Genomic DNA, 25976 nt, shown 5'->3' on the forward strand with positions numbered 1-25976 from the left:
ATTAAATGACAATTTCCCAGGTCAGAATGATGGATCTCTCGGCTTCTCCCTCACATTAATAACCTCCGCAGTCTTGCTTTCCTTTTTTACCCTCGCTTTCTTCACGTCAAGGTGTGCCTCTCTTAAAAAATGGGTTGCCCCTTGGCTTTGCCACGGGCAGAGAGCCACCCTGCTAATTGCTTCTTTTGAGCTGCTTTTGAATCCCTCGACCCTCTGGAATTAGAATCTAGGATCCAAAAAGGCCAAGAGGAGGTCCTTTATTTTATTTTATTTTATTTTATTTTATTATTTTATTTTATTTTATTTTTTTAAAAATATTCATTTTTCATTTACTTCATTACATACATCTTCAATTCTTAAGGTTTACTATATATTCCTCCCTCCCTCCCCTCCAAGACTTCCCCCAACTTGCGTTTCTCGTTTGTTTCCATTTTCACCCGCTTTGCTGTCTCTCAACAGAAAAGGTTATTAATAACATAACATCAAACCTTAAAAACATAAAAATAAAATTAAATACATCATCTTATTTCACTATCTTCCAAACATTTTCTGATGCTAATAATGTGGATGTTTATTTAAATCCTACCATCAAGTCTATTGCCTTTCTTTGTTTCTGCAGATATAATACAAATGGTTCCCAATCTCTGTTGTCCTTTTCTCTTAGTCTGTCTGTCATTTTTGCCAGTTCTGCATAGTTCGTCAACTTCTCTTGCCATTGCTCTTTAGTTGGTATTTCTCCAGGTCCTCTATTTTAGGAGGCCTTGGCGCACACCAGCGTCACTTAAAACAGTACAATACCACTTGTCCCTTCGCATGTCGCCCCTTCCAGTCCATGTTTGGCTTCGACAGCACCGTTAGCCAGCAGACGGGTGGACCTTACAGCCTGTAGGATATTTCATGGCTGCTTAAACCCTCTTCAGATTCTGAGCTTCGAATCAGTCTGCGAAATTGCATCAACGCACCTGTATGTTGTGCTCTAGGAGGCTTAGTTTGGTCAGATTCAAATAAACACATCCAGAGTTAATGCTAAATACATTACTTCCGGTAAATGAGCCAGCATAGCCGCTAGAGAGCCATGAAAAATTGTCTCCCGGGCTTTTTGGACTCATCTACCCATGTACTAGGGACCCGGGTGGCGCTGTGAGTTAAACCACAGAGCCTAGGACTTGCCGATCAGAAGGTCAGCGGTTCGAATCCCTGCGACGGGGTGAGCTCCCGTTGCTCGGTCCCTGCTCCTGCCCACCTAGCAGTTCGAAAGCACCTCAAAGTGCAAGTAGATAAATAGGTACCGCTCTGGCGGGAAGGTAAATGGCGTTTCCGTGCGCTGCTCTGGTTCGCCAGAAGCGGCTTAGTCATGCTGGCCACACGACCCGGAAGCTGTACGCCGGCTCCTTCGGCCAATAAAGCGAGATGAGCGCCGCAACCCCAGAGTCGGCCACGGCTGGACCTAATGGTCAGGGGTTCCTTTACCTTTACCTTGACCCATAATAATAATAATAATAATAATAATAATAATAATATTTACACCCCACCCATCTGGCTGGGTTTCCCCAGCCACTCTGGGCGGCTCCCAACAGAATTAAAAGCACAATAAACCATCAAACTTTAAAAACTTCCCTAAACACTTTGGCAAAGTTGTTGAGGGTTGTTGGGCTGGGGCAAAGTTGTAGAACTTTTTATTTTGCAAAATCGCTCCCCACCCCCCGCAAACAAAGTTTTTGAGCTATTTTTTTTAGGAAATTCACCCCCCAAAAAATCCACTCTTCCGATATGGAGTGCCATATTTTCCTGGACATTTTAACCGAATTCTGAAAATCCTACATGGATGCTATTTTTGGCGGACGAATCCCAAATATGGCCGGGAAATTCCAGACGTACGTGAGCTCTAAAATACATTGGCATTGTTTTCATCTCTCCTGCCCCGCTATGAATGCAAGTTGCTGGAAACCATGTTTTGCTCACTGGTTTCCCGCATCTGGAAGAGGAGTCTGGACATAGTGGGCCATTGGCATGATCCTGCAGCCCCTTCTTATGTTCGCCATTTAACTATGAAGAAGAGGAGTTTGGATTTGATATGCCGCCTTTCACTCCCTTTAAGGAGTCTCAAAGCGGCTAACATTCTCCTTTCCCTTCCTCCCCCACAACAAACACCCTGTGAGGTGAGTGAGGCTGAGAGACTTCAGAGAAGTGTGACTGGCCCAAGGTCACCCAGCAGCTGCATGTGGAGGAGCGAGGAAGTGAACCCGGTTCACCAGATTACGAGTCCACCGCTCTTAACCACTACACCACACTGGCTCTCATGAAGTTCTTTCTCCTGTCTACCCCTGAGCCTTCCAACATTCAGCTTCTTTGCACAGCCTCTCTGGGTTCCCTTTAGCCCAGGGGATCAGCAAGCTTTTTCAGTCCACCCTCCCTCAGACCATGTGGTGGGCCGGACTATATTTTTTTTTGGGGGGGGGAATGAATGAATTCCTATGCCCCACAAATAACCCAGAGATGCATTTTAAATAAAAGCACACATTCTACTCCTGTAAAAACACCAGGCAGGCCCCACAAATAACCCAGAGATGCATTTTAAATTAAAATACTTTATTGTCACTTGTGCAACTTGTATACAGTGGTACCTCAGGTTACATACGCTTCAGGTTACAGACTCTGCCAACCCAGAAATAGTGCTTCAGGTTAAGAACTTTGCTTCAGGATGAGAACAGAAATCGTGTGGCGGCAGCGGGAGGCCTCATTAGCTAAAGTGGTACCTCAGGTTAAGAACAGTTTCAGGTTAAGAACGGACCTCCGGAACGAATTAAGTTCCTAACCCAAGGTACCACTGTACAGTGGGATTACACAAGCACCCCCCACTCAGCTCTCTTAGTCTTAATTCCCCTCGTTTACTGACGCACACCCACCAAACCCAAAAGTCAGTTGCCCTGTTGTTATCTTTTCATTCAGCAGCCTAACAGCCCATGGATAGAAGCTGTTCTTTACCCTGTTGGTGCAACTAATCATGCTTCTATATCTTCTGCCCGAGGGGAGGAGATCAAGAAAGTGCCGGCCAGGGTGTGAATCATCCCTGAGAATTTTCCTCACTCTCCTGAGGCAACGTTGTTCCACTATTTCATCCAGCAGATTCACTGGACAGCCCATAATATCTTGTGCTGTATTCACCACCCTCTGTAGGCACTTCCTATCAGATGATGTCAAACCAGTGTACCACACCGTGATGCAGTATGAAAGGGCACTTTCTATTGTGGACCGGTAGAAGGAGATCATTAAATGTTGATTGACATCAACATAAATAAAAGGGCACATTCTACTCATGTAAAAACACGCTGATTCCTGGACTGTCCGTGGGCTGTATTTAGAAGACGATTAGTCCGGATCCGGCCCCTGGGCCTTAGTTTGCCTACCCATGCTTTGTTGTTGCTTAGTCGTTTAGTCGTGTCCGCCTCTTCTTGACCCCCTGGACCAGAGCACGCCAGGAACTTCTGTCTTCCACTGCCTCCCGCAGTTTGGTCAAACCCATGCTGGTAGCTTCGAGAACATTGTCCAACCATCTCGTCCTCCATCGTCCCCTTCTCCTTGCACCCTCCATCTTTCCCAACATCAGGGTCTTTTCCAGGGAGTCTTCTCTTCTCATGAGGTGGCCAAAGTATTGGAGTCTCAGCTTCAGGATCTGTCCTTCCAGTGAGCACTCAGGGCTGATTTCCTTCAGAATGGAGAGGTTTGATCTTCTTGCGGTCCATGGGACTCTCAAGAGTCTCCTCCAGCACCAGAATTCAAAAGCATCCATTCTTCGGCAATCAGCCTTCTTTATGGTCCAGCTCTTACTTCCATACTGGGAAAACCATAGCTTGAGCTATACGGACCTTTGTTGGCGAGGTGATGTCTCTGCTTTTTAAGAAGCTTTCGCCTCATGCAAAACTCGTTCTGTTGTCAGCAGGATACAGTGTGCTACCAAGCCTGTCCTGTTGAAAACCCCTTGAGGCATTCAAATGCTCAATTGTGCAAGCATCCTCGTATCGGTCCCAACCCACATTTCACTCTGGTGCCGGGCCTCTCATAATTTTGCTGCTCTGTGCAGCGCCTGGCACACTCCACATGAGAAAGGAGCAAGAAAGTTTCCCTCGTTTTTGAATTGGAGGCCATGGGAGGTTGGGCTGCCAACTGCTTGAACCCTTTCGACGTAACGCCTTTGAGGGATGTTTGAGATTAAAGGCCGTTCCTCTGTTCTTTCCCGCTTCGGGGAACCCTAAAGCTGTGGCGATGTACGGAGGTTATTTCCTTTGTTTTAGCATTAATAGTACAGCACTTAAACCTCCCCGAAGGCATTTCGGTCTAATACGTCTGAAGTGAAAGATCACAGGCGAGGTGGTGAACTTTTGCTAGGCAGGCGCCAGAGCATTCATGTTCAATTACCTACTGCATGTTTCAAAATCCTTTCCCTTCGCTGGGTCTGAGAACGGGCTGGTTTCTGTGGTGTTTAGGCCGATTCCTAAAGCATCTTGGCTTCAAATCAGGGCTTCATAACAGGGTTTTGGGCACAAAGTCATGAGATTTTCAACCCAGCGAAGAATTTAGACCGTAGAGCAGTGGTGGCGAACCTTGGCACTCCAGATGTTTTGGAACTACAACTCCCATCATCCCTGACCACTGGTCCTGTTAGCTAGGGGTGATGGGAGTTGTAGTTCCAAAACATCTGGAATGCCAATGTTTGCCACCACTGCTCTAGAGGTTCTTTTGTGCCAATGGGGAGGAATCTGAGGGCAAGGCTTTCCTGTCAGTTTTTGGGGTGTCACCCATGGGTCCCCAAAACACACAGAACTCACCCGCCCCTATGAATCAGTGTTTTCTTTTTCTAGAGGGTCCGGTATACAGTAGGTATACATTTGGCACCCCCCAGAATTCGGCGCCCCTTACAGCCCCAGGTAAAGACAGCCCTGTCCCCACGGTCATGGGTTCGAGCCCCAATTGGGCAAAAAATTCCTGCATTGCAGAGGATTGGTCTAGATGACCCACGTGGACCCTTCCAATTCTACAGTTCTGTGATTCTATTCTTACTGGGCTTGGGAAGGCAGACCGAGAGAAATGTCTTTTTCCCTCCTTTCTTAAAGAAGATTGCTCCAGTATTTCTCAAGAGATGAACCGTCAGTATGTTGAAGACCGGATTATGGAAGTGGACCCTCTTCCCTTCACCTGGAACGTGGAAACACATGGGCCTCATTATGCTCTCTGTTTGAAGATGTCTCGACTTAAGCAGTTAGCGTTCAACTTTGAATTTGGATCTGTAGACCCCAGGTAAAGGACCCATGGCCTTGCTGCGTGATGTGTAATACATTTTCAAACACTTGTCAGGCATGTTTACATTACGTTTTTATGGTCAGGCTTGAAATATCTATTTTTATTTTATTTATTAAATTTATATGGCAGCCTTCATCATAAGGACTCAGGGTGGTTCACAATTCACCTGCCCTGTGGAACACCCTCAAGGAAATAAACATCTATCTGACTTTCAGAAGACGTCTGAAGGCAGGCCTGTATAGGAACATTTTTAACGTTTGAGGGCTTTTTTTGGTGTCTTAATATTCTGTTGGAAGCCGCCCAAAGTGGCTGGGGATACCTAGTCAGATTGGTAGCATCTAACGTATTTTTCGCTCTATAAGACACACCAGACCATAAGACGCACCTAGTTTTTTGAGGAGAAAAACAAGGGAAAAAAATATTCTGAATCCCAGAAGCCAGAACAGCAAGAGGGATCGCTGTGCAGAAAAAGCAGCGATCCCTCTTGCTGTTCTGGCTTCTCGGATAGCTGTGCAGCCTGCATAAGACGCACTCCATAAGACGCACACACATTTCCCCTTACTTTTTAGGAGGGGAAAAGTGAGTCTTATAGAGCAAAAAATACGGTAAATGATGTGGATGTAGCCTACCTTGATTTCAGCAAGGCATTTGACAAGGTGCCCCATGATATTCTTGTAAAGAAGCTGGTAAAATGCGGTCTTGACTCTGCTACCACTCAGTGGATTTGTAACTGGCTGACTGACCGAACCCAAAGGGTGCTCATTAATGGTTCCTCTTCATCCTGGAGAAGAGTGACTAGTGGGGAGCCACAGGGTTCTGTCTTGGGCCCGGTCTTATTCAACATCTTTATCAACGACTTGGATGATGGACTCAAGGGCATCCTGATCAAATTTGCAGATGACACCAAACTGGGAGGGGTGGCTAACACCCCAGAGGACAGGATCACACTTCAAAACGACCTTGACAGATTAGAGAACTGGGCCAAAACAAACAAGATGAATTTTAACAGGGAGAAATGTAAAGTATTGCACTTGGGCAAAAAAAATGAGAGGCACAAATACAAGATGGGTGACACCTGGCTTGAGAGCAGTACATGTGAAAAGGATCTAGGAGTCTTGGTTGACCACAAACTTGACATGAGCCAACAGTGTGACGCGGCAGCTCAAAAAGCCAATGCAATTCTGGGCTGCATCAATAGGAGTATAGCATCTAGATCAAGGGAAGTAATAGTGCCACTGTATTCTGCTCTGGTCAGACCTCACCTGGAGTACTGTGTCCAGTTCTGGGCACCACAGTTCAAGAAGGACACTGACAAACTAGAATGTGTCCAGAGGAGGGCAACCAAAATGGTCAAAGGCCTGGAAATGATGCCTTATGAGGAACGGCTAAGGGAGCTGGGCATGTTTAGCCTGGAGAAGAGGAGGTTAAGGGGTGATATGATAGCCATGTTCAAATATATAAAAGGATGGCACATAGAGGAGGGAGAAAGGTTGTTTTCTGCTGCTCCAGAGAAGCGGAAACGGAGCAATGGATCCAAACTACAAGAAAGAAGATTCCACCTAAACATGAGGAAGAACTTCCTGACAGTAAGAGTTGTTCGACAGTGGAATTTGCTGCCAAGGAGTGTGGTGGCGTCTCCTTATTTGGAGGTCTTTAAGCAGAGGCTTGGCAACCATATGTCAGGAGTGCTCTGATGGTGTTTCCTGCTTGGCAGGGGGTTGGACTCGATGGCCCTTGTGGTCTCTTCCAACTCTATGATTTTATGATAAAATTATTATGATTACTAATATTATCATCACCATCCTCTTAGGTTAGCATTCAGAGGCAGCGTCTCTGCCAAACTCAACTAACAATACCAGTAGTTTTATTTTCAATTCCTGATGATTCCTTGCATGGATTTTGCCTTTCTTCAGAGCTGTTGCACGCTAGGCTGACAATTTCATCGATCTTTGCAGCTGCCTAAAGTTAGGATGTTTTGTCCCAGGGTGCATCGCTTCACACTTGTTGACACTGAAATCACATTTTCCCTTTTAGTCTGTTCACCCACTCCTGGACAAAGGAGCAAATGGATGCTTAAAGTTGTTCTTCCTTTCTGTTCCAGGCAATCATTTCCAAAGACAGAATTTCCTGAACGGTAGGTAAGAAATGCAAGAGAATGCTTCAATTTCTTCGTTCGATCCTGCCTGAGCATTGCACCAGTGCTTGCTTTGAGAATTTATACTGGAGCGATCCCAATGGGTCTCCTTGGAGTTTTCTAAATTGGGATGCAAAGATTGAAACTATCCTTGTTAGGCCGAATTGCAGCTATAAAAATGAACGTTTTGCCAAAAATGTTGTTTTTGTTTCAAGCCTTGCAGATTGTGGACAGAGTGGAATGTTTTGGAAAGTGGCAGAAGGATATCTCTAAATTTGTCTGGCAGGGCAAAAAGCCCCGAATAAAGTTTAAAATACTAACTGATGCAAAGGAGAGAGGGGGGTTTGCCCTGCCAGACTTAAGGTTATATTATGAAGCTGCGGCCTTCTGCTGGATGAAAGATTGGATTCTGTTAGAAAACACTGATGTCCTAGATCTGGAAGGCTTTAATAATTCGCTAGGTTGGCATGCGTATTTGTGGTATGACAAGGGAAAAACACACGGAATGTTTAAAAACCATATTGTCAGAAAAGCAATATTTATGGTCTGGAAAAAATACAAAGACTTATTGGAAAGCAAAACTCCGAGGTGGGTATCACCAATAGAGGCCAAGGCTCGGAAAAAACCTAATATGGAGGCCGGTTGGCCGAAATATTGGGAAATAATAGAAAACATTGGAGATAATTGGAGGTTGCAGAGCTTTGAAAAACTAAAGGGTAAGGTGCAAGATTGGCTTCATTATGCCCAAATTAATGAGGTTTTTAAGTTAGACAAAAAAATAGGATTCCAGGTGGAAAAATCGAAACTTGAGACAGAGTTGTTAGAACCAAAGACCAAGTTATTATCGAGAATGTATAACTTGCTGCTTAAATGGAATACTCAGGATGAGACAGTTAAATCAGCCATGATAAAATGGGCTCAGGACATTGGTTATAATATCATGTCTGAAGACTGGGAGAGGTTATGGACCACCGGTATGAAGTTTACTGCATGTAATGCTCTGAAAGAAAATATTATGAAAATGGTATACAGGTGGTACATGACCCCGGTCAAGCTGGCTAAGATATACCATTTGTCCGATAATAAATGTTGGAAGTGTAAGGAAGCTGAGGGGACATTCTTTCACCTTTGGTGGACTTGTCCAAGAGTGAAGGCCTTCTGGGAAATGATTTATAACGAGTTAAAAAAGGTGTTTAAGTACACCTTCCCTAAGAAACCGGAGGCCTTCCTTCTGGGCATTGTTGGCTAGAAGGTGTTAAAGAAGGATAGAACCTTTTTCATGTATGCTACCACAGCAGCAAGAATCCTTATTGCTAAGCATTGGAAGACTCAAGATTTGCCCACACTGGAGGACTGGCAGACGCAATTGATGAACTACATGGAACTAGCCGAGATGACTGCCAGGATCCGAGATTTGGGAGAAGAAGCAATGGAGGAGGACTGGAAAAAATTTAAGGACTATTTGCAAAAGTATTATAAGTTATATGAACTTTAAGATGCCGCATGATTTGGAAGGTTAGCCCCAGCAACGAGAGTGGATTATATATGAAATTGGAGAATATTTATGAAAGAATCAAAGTTTAAATGGGTAAAAACGACAATATGTTATATTTTCAGAGTAAATGGAAAATAAGGGATTTAAACTTAAACTGCAATTGAAAATACAAAGAAACACATGAAACAAGGGTATAATTTGCTGATAATTTTATTGTTAAGAACGCACTATGCGGGAGACGTGGGGAAGTCCGATAGAAATCTGAAATAAGTTGCTGAAATGGTTTTGATTTTCTGTTCTTTTTTTTCTATTTTCTATGTTTTTTCTGCTTTATCTGTAATTGGAAAAAATGTAATAAAAATTATTATAAAAAAATAAAAATAAATTGGGATGCAAAGGCACCTTTCTCAGAGGGCATGTCCACACTTACCTGTCCTCCAATCTTTCCAGGTCCACACTTTAAAGTTCCATGTCTGAACATCCTTGCTATTGCTCCAGAACTTTCCCCACAAAACCTGCTCTTTAGTGCTCAATCAGAGCGAACGTCAATCCTCAGAAAACCCAAACTGACGTTTCTTCTGATTGAGCGCTAAAGAGCAGATTTCGTAGTGGGAAACAGGACACAGAGCTTTAAAGTGCAGATCTGCATCTAGAAAAAGCAGGGCAAAAGGTAATTGTGGAAAAGCCCTGGATCCAGTGAGTTATCTCGCTGCTTCAGCCAAAGCAACTTGGAGAAATCCACATATCTTCTAGAAGCCTGTTTCTGCCTTCAGTCTCACAGTCTGAGACACGGCAGAAAAGGAAAGGAGACTGGGAGGGAGGAGGAAGGAAAGCAAGCCCATTCACTAATTCTTAAAGGTAAAGGGACCCCTGACTGTTAAGTCCAGTTGCGGACGACTCTGGGGTTTTGGCGCTCATCTCGCTCTATAGGCCGAGGCAGCTGGCGTTTGTCCGCAGACAGCTTCCGGGTCATGTGGCCAGCATGAGGGGGTGCCTATCTGGTCCTTAAAGGTAAAGGGACCCCTGACCATTAGGTCCAGTCGTGGCCGACTCTGGGGTTGCGGTGGTCATCTTGCTTTATTGGCTGAGAGAGTCAGCGTACAGCCTCCGGGTCATGTGGCCAGCATGACTAAGCCGCTTCTGGCGAACCAGAGCAGCGCACGGAAACGCCGTTTACCTTCCCGCCGGAGCGGTACCTATTTATCTACTTGCACTTTGACGTGCTTTTGAACTGCTATGTTGTCAGGAGCAGGGACCGAGCAACGGGAGCTCACCCCGTCGCGGGGATTCGAACTACCGACCTTCCAATCGGCAAACCCTAGGTTCTGTGGTTTAGACCACAGCGCCACCCGCTTTAGTTCTTAGTTAATTCTAAATGCATTTTGATACTCCTTTTTTTTTGGGGGGGGAGAGAAAATAACTTCACGGCAGCCTTCAGAGAAGTGCAAAATCCAGGTGGATAGCTACATCCTGATCTACGTACACACATTAATCCACGTGGTGTTGATCAGGCCAGTCCGTACTGTGATTTTGCAAAGACCAAATGCCTCAAACATTCCTAAGTTCAACTAGATTCAAGTTTGTCTCTTTGTTCTCAGCTCCCCCCACCTCGGTTTGTTATTCTGCCTTTTTGATGGATTGCCACGCTCAACATGCCTGTTTGCCATTTCTGGAACCGCATTGCTGAAAGCTTGTCTTGCTATTTGTCCAAAACTGGGGAGGGTGGCCTTTTATTAAATAAATAAAAAACCCGAAAGAAAACTAATACAATATTTTTTTAAAAAAAACCACACACACAAAAAGGGGGGGTGTTATACAACAAAAGGGCATCATTAGCTAGATGCTAAAAAAGAAAAAAAGGAATCGTGATGGTTATTGCTTTGGGGGATAGGAGGAAGGAGCGTTTTGAAATAGTTTTGATCTTTCTCTCTCTCTCTCTCTCTCTCTCTCTCCCCTTCCCACTCCCTGCTTCATTCCTCAGGATTGTTAAGCTTGACATCTCTTTAAATGAACTCCAAGAGATTCCACCCGAAGCTCTTTTCCCGTTTGAGAATTTGGCCGAGCTGGACGTGTCGCTTAATGCTTTAAGCACGTGAGTGCGACTTGATGGATGGCGTTTTGTGGTGGTGGTGGGGTCTTTGTGTGGAGAAATTTAAGGCCTGTGGAGAAGAGAGAGAGAGAGGCAATTTGGGGCCTTGCCCCTGAGCAAGAGCAATTCTCAGCAGGGCGTAGCGTTAAGAGTTTTTCCCTCTTTGCTGGTGTCTCATACAAAGCTGGCAATCGCCTTCTAAATCTGGCCCGCGGATGGTCTGGGAATCAGCATGTTTTTACATGAGTAGAATGTATCCTTTTATTTAAAATGCATCTGGAGGTTCTTAACCTGAAACTGTTCTTAACCTGAAGCACCACTTTAGCTAATGGGGCCTCCCGCTGCCGCCACTGCGCGATTTCTGTTCTCATCCTGAAGCAAAGTTCTTAACCCGAGGTACTATTTCTGGGTTAGCAGAGTCTGTAACCTGAAGCGTATGTAACCTGAAGCATCTGTAACCCGAGGTATTCAGTAACACTGTATTCAGTAACAACAACAACAACAACTATTATTATTATTATTATTATTATTATTATTATTATTATTTTGTTATTTATGCCCCACTCTGGGCAGCTTGTAACATACATAAAAACATAATAAAACATTAAACATTAAAAAAACCATTTCTATATACAGGGCTGCCTTCAGATGTCTTCTAAAGGTTGTGTAGTTACTTATCTCCTTGGCTCGCATAACTCCATAGCCTCCAACATTTCTCCGATGAAAATAGCAACGTCCTAAGGAACAACGGGGCATTCCGGGATCAGATCAAAAACCGGGATGGCTTCTGTAAATCCAGGACTGTCCCTGAAGAATAGGGACACTTGTAGGGTCTGTGGGCACAACATATTTTCCCCTGTCGAGTGGGTGGCAGATCTCGGGCTGTAGGTCTCTGAGAACTTTTAAACTGGAGATCCCAGAGATCAAAACTGGAACCAGGAACGTAGTAGGGAATGTAGGGATGACCCAAAATATCACCGCCACCACCATTGATTTTGCAACCCCAATTTAAAGGTGGCAAAACTGACAGAAGGGACATTTGGGGCAATATCAAAAGCCCGGGGTTGATTGCAAGGTTGGGCAGGTGTCTACATTCACAAATAGCCAGCAGGAACTGAAACAGAGGGTTACGATATATAGATAAATTGGGGAGCTTGTTCACATCAGCACCCTGGGGGAAAGTGGACATGGTTAGAAAGGAGCTAACGTTTTGGAGAGGCAATATCTGCAGAGATGTACACACCATGCATGGAAATTGTAGTTTGTTGAGGGTGCTGGGAATTGTAGCTCTGTAAGGGGTTGATCACAGTTCCCAGGATTCTTTGGAGTTGGGGAGTACAGTGGTGCCTCGCAAGACAAAATTAATGCCTTCCGCGAGTCTCTTCGTCTTGCAGTTTTTTCGTCTTGCGAAGCACGGCTATTAGCGGCTTAGCGGCTATTAACAGCTTAGCGGCTTTAAGAAAAAGGAAACAAACTCGCAAGAACTCGCAACGGGAGCTCACCCCGTCGCGGGGATTCAAACCGCCAACCTTCTGATCGGCAAGTCCTAGGCTCTGTGGTTTAACCCACAGCGCCACCCGCGTCCCTTTTACTGTTCCTTTAAATCCAAAAAGAAATAATTAGCAGAGGGCAAGAAACACATTGGTCTGCAATCCTATGCAGGCTTCTCTGGAGTAAGTCCCATTGAACTCAGTAGTACTTACTTTGGAGTAAACATATACTCCATTGGTGATAGAAGCAATATAGTCACACAGTACAGTACCGGGAAAAGAGAGAAATCTCACCTACTCAAATAAATCCTGATGTTGTTTGAAGCTGATATATTTTCACAGGGTATAGCGAAGGAAGATCTTGATAACACCCAAATTATTAAGGGTTTCTTTAAGACAATAAAAATAGGAACCGTGTAAAGATATGGAAGAATTAAAAGATAATGTATCAGGTTAAATTATGTGGATAATCCATTGCCTTGGGCGACTCAGCTTATTTCTTCTTTTGTGCTTTATATATGTCAGGAGTGGGAAACCTGCGGCCTACTAGATGTTGCTGGACTACAAAACCCATCACTCCTCGACAGGGCTGTTTTAAGCATATGCAGCGCCGGGGTACAAAGATTCGCCCAACACCCCCCCCAGTTGCCCAGTCCCAGGGGTGCAGGAGGGCATCAGCATCTTGCCTCCGCATCTTGCTGGCTCCATCACCCCCGAACTCGCGGCGCAGAGCCTCCTGCAGCAGAAAAGCCTGCTGGGCTCTTTCTCAGACTCAACTCTCTGTCGGAATCTGCGTTCTACCGAGCGACTCTTCCGGAATCGCCTCCGATGATAATTAACAACCTGAGCCTCTGATAAGGCTCCAGGCATATCCCCCATTCAGCAGAGTTTCCAGCACAGGGAAGAGACGAGAAGTTTGGGCTACATTGCTAGGTTTTATTACTAAGCTACTCAGGCAGAAAATAAATACATCCTCTCTCTGTGAGAGCAGAAAGCAACTGAGCAACAAAGGAACAGGAAACCAGTAACGTCACATCCATCTCCTGTCTTCCGTGAGACTTCCAACAGTCTGGAATGTGAGGAATGCAAAACAGTCTTGTGACTCCAAAGCACTGCACAGTGGCAAACAGAAACTAACGCTCTCGGGCCCCGGACTCTCGGCCTGGCACCCCTGAGAGCCCAGCGCCCGGGTGCCCCGCACCCCTAGCACCTATGGGTAAGACGGCCCTGCTCCTAGACATTGGCCATGCTGTCTGGGGCTGATGGGAGTTGTAGTCCAGCAATACCTGAAGAGCACTAAGTCCGGGAAGACTGATGTAGACAATACTGGTCTAGCTTAGCGATCCTCCATTTATTCCGGGACTACAACTCCCATCACCCCTGACCACTGGGGTTGATAGGAGTTTAAATCCGACAACATCCAGAGGGCCTCATAGGCTCTCCACCCCAGATTTACCTCATTTCTTTTAAAAAAGGATTTGGAATCAATTAAAAATCAGCCACTACCACCACATGTTTTGAAGATGGATGTGAGCAGAATAGGGGTTTATCTACATTCCAAGTAGGGTGGACGGCACCTTGTCTTTGAGGTCTCAGCAGTGACACATGTCCTGAATGACATGTTGGCAACCTTAATAATAATAATAATAATAATAATAATAATAAATTATAATAATAATACATTTTTTTTGGTATCTCTTCCTCCCTGGCCGAGGCTAACATCATAAAAACAACACGATATGCATAAAAACAGTCATCAATTAATTAAAATTCCTTTTTTCGCTTTTATCTGGGGTTGTAGCACAAGAGAGATGGGGCCCCTTCCCAACCTGGTGGCCCTTAACCTTAGTTATAACGCGATCGGAGAGGTGAAGGACCTGGAAAACTGCCCCCGCCTGTCCGTCCTGCATGTATCCCACAATCGCTTGAGGAGCCTCACGGATTTCCCTCTCTTGAGTAACCTGACACGGCTGAATTTGTCTTCAAATCAGGTGATTTTTTTTTTGGGGGGGTGCTCAGGATCTCGAAAGTGGGTGACTCCCAGGAGCTGGATGCAGAGCAGCGGGGTGCGGGGAGCGTATTTCCCTCAATACTTAATTGGACTCCTTCCATTAGCTGGATAGCCAGGATAGCCAATAGCCCAATGTGCTGGGAGTTATGGTCGAATAACACATCCAGGGCCACCGATTCCCCATCTCGGATTTAGAGCGTCAGTATCACGGCCTGGATGGGACGTGGGTGGCGCTGTGGGTTAAACCACAGAGCCCAGGACTTGCTGATCAGAAGGTCGGCGGTTCAAATCCCCGTGATGGGGTGAGCTCCCGTCGCTCGGTCCCTGCTCCTGCCAACCTAGCAGTTCGAAAGCACGGTCAAAATGCAAGTAGATAAATAGGTACCACTCCAGCGGGAAGGTAAACGCCGTTTCCGTGCGCTGCTCTGGTTCGCCAGAAGCGGCTTAGTTATGCTGGCCACATGACCCAGAAGCTGTACGCCGGCTCCCTCAGCCAATAAAGCGAGATGAGCGCCGCAACCCCAGAGTCGGCCACGACTGGACCTAATGGTCAGGGGTCCCTTTACCTTTACCTTTATCACGGCCTGCAGAGTTGATCTTCCTAAAAAAAGAAGTGGGAGGGGATCAAAACTTCTCCTAACCGGTTCAGATAGTCCAGATTCACGTCAGGAATGAAGAAGATGCTTGACAGATAATGAACAACAGACCTTCTCAAGCTTTAAGCACTGATAGATTCCGTCCCTCTGCTCTGCTGTTAATATAATGGTGCAAAATGGATCCCAAGGTTTTGCAAAGCCATTTTGTTTCCATCAGCTTGGGTTTTGCTTTGTGGTGCTCTGGAGAGAATAATAATGTTTATTATTTATACCCCAGCCACTCTTGGCGGCTCCCAACAGAATATTAAAAACATGATAAAAGATCAAACATTACAAACTTCCCTAAACAGGGCTGCCTTCAGATGTCTGAAACATTTCCTGTTTTTTTCTTTCCCAACTCAAGTTGGAGTCTCTGGAAGGGGTGCAGAATCTGTCCCGGCTCTGCGAGCTCCACATGCAGAAGAACCGCATTGCTAGCCTGCTGCCTCTGGCTTCTTCGCTGTCTCTCAACATCCTCTGTGCCTCTGGCAATGACATTGGCGGGCTGCCCGAGGCTCTGCACGTGCTCAGAGGCCTCCGCAGGCTGAAGCATCTCACGCTCAAGGTGAGGTGTAAGCCGATAGCCTGGTAGTGGCTGGAAAGGGAGAAAGGAGAAGGTTAGGCCAGCCTTTTCCCAACCAGATGATTTTGCACCTCACATTCAATTTTCCACATTTTCACGTTTATGTTTTATTTTTTAAGCCTTTGTGAAAATTCATCAGCATTTTAGTGCCACTTTCTTCTAAGAGATCCATATTTCCTTTAATGTAGACATTTTTGCAAGCTCCACGACGCCCCACACCAATATAATGCATTTTTTCATTATTGGTAAATGCAATTTTGTGCATATAAGTTGATTGCATTGCAAAATTCAGACAGGTGTGAATTTTGACCGGAGTCTGTGTTTCTGCCCATATATTGTTCCAGGAAGTTCAAATTAGGTCGTTTAGCCTTTACATACAACCTGAACTGAATTTTTCCCATCCCTAGTACCCAGTGAGTTGAACCAAAGGCTTTCTGGGTAGCCTTTGCATCAGTTTTCCATCTGTAAACGGAATTGGTGATATGTAAACTGCCTCTGATACACGGAGAATCCATTGAGTCATCTTTTCTATTAGCCACCGATACACAATCCCAAAGCTATGTCGACTAGTAGCCGTCTTGTGGCAGGGAGTTCCACAAGCTGATCATGCACTGCATGTGGAAATCGTTTCTTTTGCTAGCCGGAGGGAGAGATGGGGGAGCAAGTCATGGAAGAAAGAGGGAGGGAGGAGCTCCTAAGAGACTATTTTGAGAAGACGGGAGGGGACTTCACTCCCCACATGCCATTGAGTTGCACCCATTGCGGCCCTAAGTTAAAGTCACTTAGCAGTAGCTGGAACAAGAGGAAATGCATTGCTGTAAATTACTGCGCAACAGATTGCACAACTAGGATCGGCTGTTGCTCAAGAGGAAACACAAGTGCATGGCCAAACTTCTTCTTTTTTTGCACAAAAAGCAGGTGTTGCACAATTCCCGCATTGCAAGGGGTTGGACTAGATGACCCTTGGGCCCCTTTCCAGCTCTACAGCTCCAATGTTAGCACAACTGGTGCATTGGATTTCTTTGTTGTGCGGCCTTCATACTCTGCCATCCAGTAGCTCAAGGGCTCTTGCACTAGGGGACAGAGAATATTGGATCCCACCCACTGTCTCTCCAAACCTTCGACCTCCACTGGGGCACATCTGGTTTGTTATCAGAAGTGAACACGGTGCACCTTAAGGATGTGTCGTAACCTGCACTGCTTTTTAATAATAATAATAATAATAATAATAATAATAATAATAATAATTCCAGTGGTACCTCGGGTTAAGAACTTAAATCATTCTGGAGGTCTGTTCTTAATCTGAAACTGTTCTTAACCTGAAGCACCACTTTAGCTAATGGGGCCTGCCGCTGCGCCACCACTGCACGATTTCTGTTCTCATTCTGAAGCAAAGTTCTTAACCCGAGGTAATATTTCTGGGTTAGCGGAGTCTGTAACCTGAAGCGTATGTAACCCGAGGTACCACTGTATTATTATTATTATTATTATTATTATTATTATTATTATTATTATTATTATTAATACCCCGTCTCTCTCTGGGCAGCTCTCAACAGAATATTAAAAACACAATAAAACATTAAACCTTAAAAACTTCCCTAAACAGGGATGCCTTCAGATGTCTTCTAAAAGTCAGTTGTTTATTTTCTTGACGTCTGATGGGAGGGCGTTCCACAGGGAGGGCGCCACTACTGAGATGGCCCTTCACCTGGTTCCTTGTAACCTCACTTCTCGCAGGGAGGGAACAGCCAGAAGGCCCTCGGAGCTGGACCTCAGTCTCTAGGCAGAACAATGGGGGTGGAGACGCTCCTTCAGGTATCCTGGGCCGAGGCCATTTAGGGCTTTCAAGGTCAGCACCAACACTTTGAATTGTGCTCGGAAACGTACTGGGAGCCAATGCAGGTCTTTCAGGACCGGTGTTATGTGGTCTCGGCGGCTGCTCCCAGTCACCAGTCTAGTTGCTGCGTTCTGCCTCTCCAACTTTTCTCCCAGGACAACCCAGTGGCGCGAGACAACCGCTACACCACTACCATCAAGGAGTGCACCTCCGTGGAGATCCTGGACGGGATGTTTCTCCACGACCCGCCAAGTCTTTCCGCTCTCCCTCTGCGCATGTGGCCCCTCCTCCGGGAACCAACGTCCAATTCAACCGACGTAGCCCAAGCCAAAGCAGACCTGAAGGAGGCAGCCAGGAGAGCCTTTGGCGCAAGGCTGCAGCGGAGGAGAGACGACGTCGGCAGCGCTGTGCATCACTTTCATTCCAGGATATTGTAAGTTAAAACGGTGGAACTCACTGCCACAGGAGGGCAGTCATGGCCACCGACTTAGATGGCTTTAAAAGAGGCTTGATGGCTACTGTCCAGGCTGGCTCTGCTCTGCTGCCACAGCTGGAGGCCGCGATGCTTTGGAATACCAGCTGTTGGAAACCACGGGGGGGGGGAGAGCATTCTTATGCTTGAATCCTGCTTGTGAGTTTCCCATGGGCATCTGGTTGGTCATTGTGAGAACCACAATGCTGGCCTAGATGGGCTGTTGGCTGGATCCACCAGGTTCATGTGTTTATGTTCTTAAGGCGTTTGATTCCTGTTTCAGACAGGGTGGAATTGTGTCCGAGGCTGCCATATTCTGTTTATGGACTACGATGGGGGTGGAGACGCTCCTTCAGATGATCAGACAGGCTTGTTTCCAGACTGTCACTTGAGGCTGCTGCTGGTGTAATTTAAAACAGGAGTGAAATTTCACTTGGTCTGTGTCTTCGGCTAGCACACCCCCCCATGTTTGGATCTTGTTTAGAGATAGGACGTCAGGTGCATTCGGTAGCCTAGCAACAAAGGTTGCTCACTTAAATCAGGAATATGCGTGCATGCAGAGATGGGTATAAAAGTCAAGATTCCATTGCAGTCATTATATGGGGCTACGGTGGGTCTGTAAGCAATCATGTTTGGTGGTTTGACACAGCATTGTGAACTAGCATGGTGAAATGGATCTCTCTGCATATTTGCTTCTTCCAAGACGAGAAGATCTGCCTTGTGGCGATCTTCTGCCTTGAGGCGATAAGCACTTTAATCTCAACTGAGTTGGGAAGGAGTTTCCTTAACTCTGGAAAAGGCTAGCCTACTGGAAAGCAGGAAAGCTCCGACGTTCTGCTGGAGCAGTGCAGACTCTGCTGATCACGGCAGAGTCTGCACAACTGACGGTGGGCCTGTGTCTGACAAGTTCTGACCCAACCGCCTTCTACAAGCCGTAACAGCTGCCTGGGACTATCAGCTCTGAGTCCCTCTCTCCTGTCTCTTAGGGAACTGCAGGAAGAGTTGACAGGCTACGAAGAAAGACTCAGGCTGGAATTGGATAGGTGCGAAAGGTAAGGAAAGTCATGGTGTGTTTGGAGTGGAGGCAATAGACCATAGGCCATTGCTAGAGCATATGGTTTGTACACAGAAGGCTCAGCCACCATCCTTGGCATTCTTTCAACTTCCGGGTTGAAAGAAGAGTCTTAGCTGGCAAGTGCCAGGGATTGGCAGGCTCGTTTATATTTTGAGGATGATTCATGTTCTTATAGGGACACGGGTGGCACTGTGGGTTAAACCACAGAGCCTAGGACTTGCCGATCAGAAGGTTGGCGGTTCGAATCCCCGCGACGGGGTGAGCTCCGGTTGCTCGGTCCCTGCTCCTGCCAACCTAGCAGTTCGAAAGCACATCAAAGCGCAAGTAGATAAATAGGTACCACTCTGGTGGGAAGGTAAATGGCGTTTCTGTGCGCTGCTCTGGTTCGCCAGAAGCAGCTTAGTCATGCTGGCCACATGACCCGGAAGCTGTATGCCGGCTCCCTCGGCCAATAAAAGCAAGATGAGCGCCGCAACCCCAGAGTCGTTCTCGACTGGACCTAATGGTCAGGGGTCCCTTCACCTTTACATGTTCTTATGTACCAGCATTGTCTTACACTTTCTTGACGTCCCAGGGTCATATTATAAAGTAATTGTGTTCTACTTTATAGGCTCTGTAAGCCTGCCTGCCCTGGGGGCAGGGCCAGCCCCAATGGGGAGACACCGAAGGGGGTTGTTCCTTTGGGGGTTGAACGAGGGCGTGGGCCAGCCCTGTTATGTTAAAATTATCATTTTAATGGGGATGGGGTTTTAACCTGGGCGGTTGCTATACTATTTGGAGGGTGGGGTTGTTTTAAATTGTTGTTAAATGTTATTTCTTAATTTGGATTTTTGTATCTGTGGGCTAGAGTACTGGTTAGGGGCTTTTGCTGGGGAGTGTTTTGATTATTGGTGTGTATACATTAGTATTGTTAATTGTTTTGATTATCTGGATTATCTTTTGATTATTTTGATTATGTACTGTATTTTTCCGTGTATAACACGACCCCTATTTTGAGGATCTCAAATTTATGAAAATGGGGGGAGATGTGTAAGACGACCCCCATTTTTTAACATTATTTTAGAGTAAAAAAATCCCCTAGTCTTACCCACAGAAGAGTATGGTATTTTCTGCTTCATATGATGTAACTTTGCATTGTGAACCGCCCTGAGATATAGGCTGGTATGTAATAATAATAATAATAATAATAATAATAATAATAATAATAGTAATAATAATAATAATACGTTATAAATCAAGCACTGCTAGGAGTTGTTTCTTTTTGTTTTCCAATGTATTTCTTATATAAAAAAAAATCAGTGTGACGTAAGCAATTCCCCCCCCCCCCTGAAAGCGTGGCTCAGAGAAAAAATGTTTGAGAGCCTCTGTGTTAGATGGAGGGAAGACTGATAACACAAGCTGATGAAGCAGGACACAGATTGTTCTTAACAATGTCAACTGTTGTCTCCAGATTCATCCAAGCTCTTCCATCGGAGGATTTCCGAAAGTTGGACAATCCTCAGGAGATTGCAGAAGCCATGGACAAATACCTGTTCACCAAATTCTGGGAAAAGTGGCAGAGGGGCCAAAGGAAGCCTGTCTGTCTACCCTACAAGGAGCTGAGCAAGCCAGAGGATGTAAGGCCGTGTGTGTGTGTGTGTGTGTGTAGGTCTGTGTGATATATATATATATATATATATATATTTGCTTTCATAGATTTTCACGGGTACAGGAATGCAGGTTTTGGTGTCTTCGGGTGTCTTCCCGTGTAAGAGTCGGGGTGTCTGTGCGACGTTTCGACGAGGTCTCACTCGTCATCTTCAGGCTGGTGCTTTCGGCTTCTTGTTACTGGAACAGAGCTGTTCCAGTAACAAGAAGCCGAAAGCACCAGCCTGAAGATGACGAGTGAGACCTCGTCGAAACGTCGCACAGACACCCCGACTCTTACACGGGAAGACACCCGAAGACACCAAAACCTGCATATATATATATATATATATATATATATATATATATATATATATGAGAGATTGCCCGTTCAGAGCGAGGGCAGGAAGCATTGCCCTCACTTTGAACTGGCTTTATGACATGATCGTGTAGCCAAATTGGATTGGCCACGTCACAATTCCATCACGTTCATTGTGGGACCCCCAACTGTCTGGGAAGAAGAAGCTGCTCTGGATTACCATTTTTGAAAGGCTCCTGAAATATACTCGGAGTCGAGAGTGGATTTCATGCTCTTTATTCAGCTCATAGTGGTGAGGAGGAATGGAAGTTCCTCCAGAATGTCTGCTTTATATACATTATTTACACAATGGGCCCCACATGATTGGCTAATTCCGGGATTCACCTGAGGGCCAATCAGGTAGCGGATTCATTCCACCTGGAGCTGGATTGGGTGGCTCCTGTGGACCAATCAGACTGCTGCATTCTGGATCCTATTGTTCTAGGACCAATCAGACTGCTGCATTCTGAATCCTATTGTTCTAGGACCAATCAGACTGCTGCATTCTGAATCCTATTGTTCTAGGACCAATCAGACTGCTGCCTTTTGGATCCTATTCAACTCAGTACAGAACAGCACCCAAACATCTCCCTGTTCGGCAGCCAATTGACAACACGCAGCTGCGAAAGTTATTTTGACACCCCGAGAATCACTCCTTTTGTACCCAGAATGCCTTAACATTTGGCACAGGATCCATTCTTAGGCATGTGCCCCTTTCTTTCATTCGCATGAGTGAAACTTGACTCCCATCTTGTCTCCAGGATCTGTCCAGCCTTCTGGGGATCCGTGTATTCCTCTAGCCAATATCTCTGCAACGCATAACATTTTGCCTATTAATCATTTCCCCTTTTACAGTTGCTCTCAAACAAAACGCCCGTCCAGGTGCACAGGTGTGTGTGTGTGGAATGGAAATACCAGCCCAGGCAAAAGGTGACAACGTTCTCTCCCAGAAAGGCATGTTGAGCCCACAAAGCTATGTTAGGAATCTGCTCTGTGATTCCTTTCTTTGCTTTGTAGCAGATGCATAATACATAAGCAAAGGCTTCGGGGGGAATTTTAGCATCCTGCTGCGACTTCCACAACCGCCTTCCCCAACTTGGTGCCCTCAAGATTTTGCTGGTACAGTGGTGCCCCGCAAGACGAATGCCTCGCAAGACGGAAAACTCGCTAGACGAAAGAGTTTTCCGTTTTGGAGGTGCTTCGCAAAACGAATTTCCTATGGGCTTGCTTCGCAAGACGACAATGTCTTGCGAGTTCCTGCTGGTTTTTTTTACTCCCCCCCCCCTTTTCTAAGCCGCTTATCAGCTGATCCGATCAGCAGATAAGCCGCTAATAGCGCTAATCCGCTAATCCGTCAATGGGCTTGCTTTGCAAGATGAAAAAACCGCTAGACAAAGAGAATGACAGAACGGATTCTTTTCGTCTTGCGAGGCACCACTGTACGCCCAACTCCCTTCCTCCCTGACCTTAAGTTTGAGTTTCAGCTGAAAAAAAGCCCTGATCCTATTGATTTCTGTACTGTTGGGTAGGGGGGGAGATAGGTCATTGGAGCCCCTTCTCTCCCCCCCCCCCATGTTGTCCTGAGTGAGGGTGCTTCCTATTTTGGACCCCTCAGCTTAGAAATGAACTTCTGTGGTGTGTAGAGTTCTAACATGGTGGCTGGGACAATATCTGTCATGGCGTCAGAACTATGTAAAATAATATTGGAGACAAAGCTAGAAAGGCACAAGAACTTACTCTTAGATTGCCGAAATCTCCATCACTTTCCCTTAGAATTGCTGAAGGATGAAGGACTGGAGAGACTCTATATGAAAGGCTGAAGGCGTCTCATGAGCTTTAGGCGGCTGTAGGATTCTCTGGCAGGGGACTTCCGATGATGGAGTTCCAGTTCGCTTCCCAAGAAGAAAGGGGACCAAAATTAAAACCTGGTCCCCTTTCTTCTTGGGAACTGAACTGGAACTCCTCCATCAGAAATCCCCTGCCAAAGAACCCTACATGTGAAAAGGCCCCTTTTGCTCACGAGACGCCGTGATCCAAAAGGGAACTGATGACCTGGAGGTGAAATATGCCGTTTTCTGAGCGGTCCCTGGCACCATGTGCGACAGCTTCTTTGAACAGCCTGAGCCTGCGGTATGGAGCTGGTTGCGAAGAAAGCGCCTGCTATGTTGAGCTGCTGTAAAAGTCTCTCTTCTGGCTAATTTATTAGTCGGCAAAGACTCGGGCTGGCTGATTTGGCCCATTGGTTCCGAACAATGCTTGGGGTGGAATTGTCGTCAAAGGGCTTCAGTTTACGAACCTGCCGTCGTTCACTCGAGAGGGGTCAGGCATAATGTTATCCCATCCCAAAACGTGGAACTGCTTAATAAGTGACCCTGCAAGGTCTGTAATCCTAGCATAGCATTGTACGGGTGGGCAGATCATAGATATGGATCTGCTGGTGTGGATCTACTGATGACCACCCACCTAGGTGGCTTAAGACCCAGGTGCCCTTGATAGAATCGAATAATTGTAGAGACCCCAAGGTTCTCTGGTCCAGCAGTGCAGGGATCTCAACTAAAGCATCCCTGACAGATGGCCATCTAAGCTCTGCTTAGAAGCCTCCAAGGAAGGAGAGTCCACCATCTCCCAAGGGAATCCGTTCTAGCGTTGAACAGCTCTTATAATAATAATAATAACAACAACTGGTCTCCCCAGCCACTCTGGGCGGCTTCCAACAAAGATTAAAAATACATTAAAATGTCACACATTTAAAATGTCACACATTAAAAACTTCCCTGAACAGGGCTGCCTTCAGATGTCTTCTAAATGTCAGGTAGTTGTTTTTCTCTTTGACATCTGGTGGGAGGGCATTCCACAGGGTGGGTGCCACCACCGAGAAGGCCCTCTGCCTGGTTCCCTGTAACTTGGCTTCTCGCAGTGAGGGAACCGCCAGAAGGCCCTTGGAGCAGAACCTCAGTGTCCAGGCAGAACGATGGGGGTGGAGACGCTCCTTCAGGTATACAGGACCAAGGCCGTTTAGGGCTTTAAAGGTCACCACCAACACTTTGAATTGTGCTCGGAAACGTACTGGGAGCCAATGTAGGTCTTTCAGGACTGGTGTTATGTGGTCTCAGCGGCCGCTCCCAGTCACCAGTCTAGCTGCCGCATTCTGGATTAGTTGTAGTTTCCGAGTCACCTTCAAAGGTAGCCCCACGTAGAGTGCATTGCAGTAGCTCAAGTGGGAGATAACCAGAGCATGCACCACTCTGGCGAGACAGTCCGCGGGCAGGTAGGGTCTCAGCCTGCATACCAGGTGGAGCTGGTAAACAGCTGCCCTGGACATAGAATTGACCTGCACCTCCATGGACAGCTGTGAGTCCAAAATGACTCCCAGGCTGCGCACCTGGTCCTTCAGGGGCACAGTTACCCCATTCAGGACCAGGGAGTCCTCCACACCCACCTACCCCCTGTCCCCCCAAAGCAGTACTTCTGTCTTGTCAGGATTCAGCCTCAATCCATTAGCTGCCATCCATCCTCCAACCGCCTCCAACCCTCAGAAAGTTCTACCTGAGGTTTAATCTTCCTTGATTTACCTTTGGAGAACCCTCAAGCAAGACCCCGGCACAAGAGCCCTCTACCCTCCTGTAAAGTAAAGGTAAAGGGACCCCTGACCATGAGGTCCAGTTGTGGCTGACTCTGGGGTTGCGGCGCTCATCTCACTTTACTGGCCGAGGGAGCCAGCATACAGCTTCCGGGTCAGGTGGCCAGCATGACTAAGCCACTTCTGGCGAACCAGAGCAGCGCACGGAAACGCAGTTTACCTCCCCGCCGGAGCGATACCTATTTATCTACTTGCACTTTGACGTGGTTTCGAACTGCTAGGTTGGCAGGAGCAGGGGCAGAGCAATGGGAGCTCACCCCGTCGCGGGGATTCAAACCACCGACCTTCTGATCGGCAAGTCTGCGGCTCTGCGATTTAACCCACAGTGCACCCGCGTCCCTCCTGTAGCTTCCTGCAATTGGTATTCAGAAACGTAGCTGCCTCAAGCTGCAAAGGCAAAACATAGCCATCACGGTTGGTAGCCACGGATATAGCCCTCTCTTCCTGCACAATCTTGTCCAGTCCTCTTTAAAGCCACCCAAGTTGTCGGCCATCACTGCCTCCAGTGGGAAGGAGTTCCACAATTTAACCATGCAGTGAATGAATCAGTCCTTTCGTTCACCTGCCTTGAGAAAGTGCTTCTTTACACCTTGTTAACAAGACGGCGGTCCGTCCCTTTTGCCCTAGGATTCTCAGTGTTTCTAATGTGCCCATTTCATCTCTTCTCTACCACAGGTGGTGAACGCCGCTGCTCATCAGCTCTCGAATCTGACGTTCTGTGTGTCCCCCACCATCTGAAGCCATTTCCTCTGGGGATCTTGCCTTCTTCCATCAGTTGTTGGCTCTGGAATCCTGTAGCGTGTGCCTTGACAATCTTTCTCCTAGAGGCCGTAGTCAACAGACACACACACAAAAAAACCCCACTTTGGATAATTGTTTTGACGCTCTCCTTTCTCCTTGCTGGGATAGATGCTTTGGGGTGATTTTATTGCACGTGGTGATTTTAGGTGTTGTCGCTATTAAAGTTAACCATTGCTTAGCACTATATCTGAAGGAGCGTCTCCACCCCCATCGTTCTATCCGGACACTGAGGTCCAGCACCGAGGGCCTTCTGGCGGTTCCCTCGCTGTGAGAAGCCAAGTTACAGGGAACCAGGCAGAGGGCCGTCTCGGTGGTGGCGCCTTCCCTGTGGAACACCCTCCCACTAGATGTCAAAGAGAACAACAACTACCAGGCTTTTAGAAGACATCTGAATGCAGCCCTGTTTCGGGAAGCTTTTAATGTTTGATGTAT

General features: G+C 46.5%; 1 protein-coding gene across 1 annotated transcript; it reads left to right on the top strand.

Annotated features, from left to right (window-relative positions):
• On the top strand, positions 1-25728 carry LOC309541353 (uncharacterized protein). The gene is made up of 10 exons (XM_082239156.1): positions 1-20; positions 5115-5295; positions 7400-7432; positions 10909-11019; positions 14308-14497; positions 15517-15717; positions 17728-18005; positions 19031-19096; positions 20570-20735; positions 25419-25728. Exons 2-10 carry the CDS (start codon positions 5138-5140, stop codon positions 25479-25481), a joined length of 1266 nt encoding a protein of 421 aa, XP_082095282.1. The 5' UTR covers positions 1-20; positions 5115-5137; the 3' UTR covers positions 25482-25728.
• The last annotated feature ends 248 nt before the right edge of the window (positions 25729-25976 follow it).

This window comes from Podarcis vaucheri (genome assembly GCF_965113315.1).
Source record: "Podarcis vaucheri genome assembly, chromosome: 10".
NCBI lineage: Eukaryota > Metazoa > Chordata > Lepidosauria > Squamata > Lacertidae > Podarcis > Podarcis vaucheri.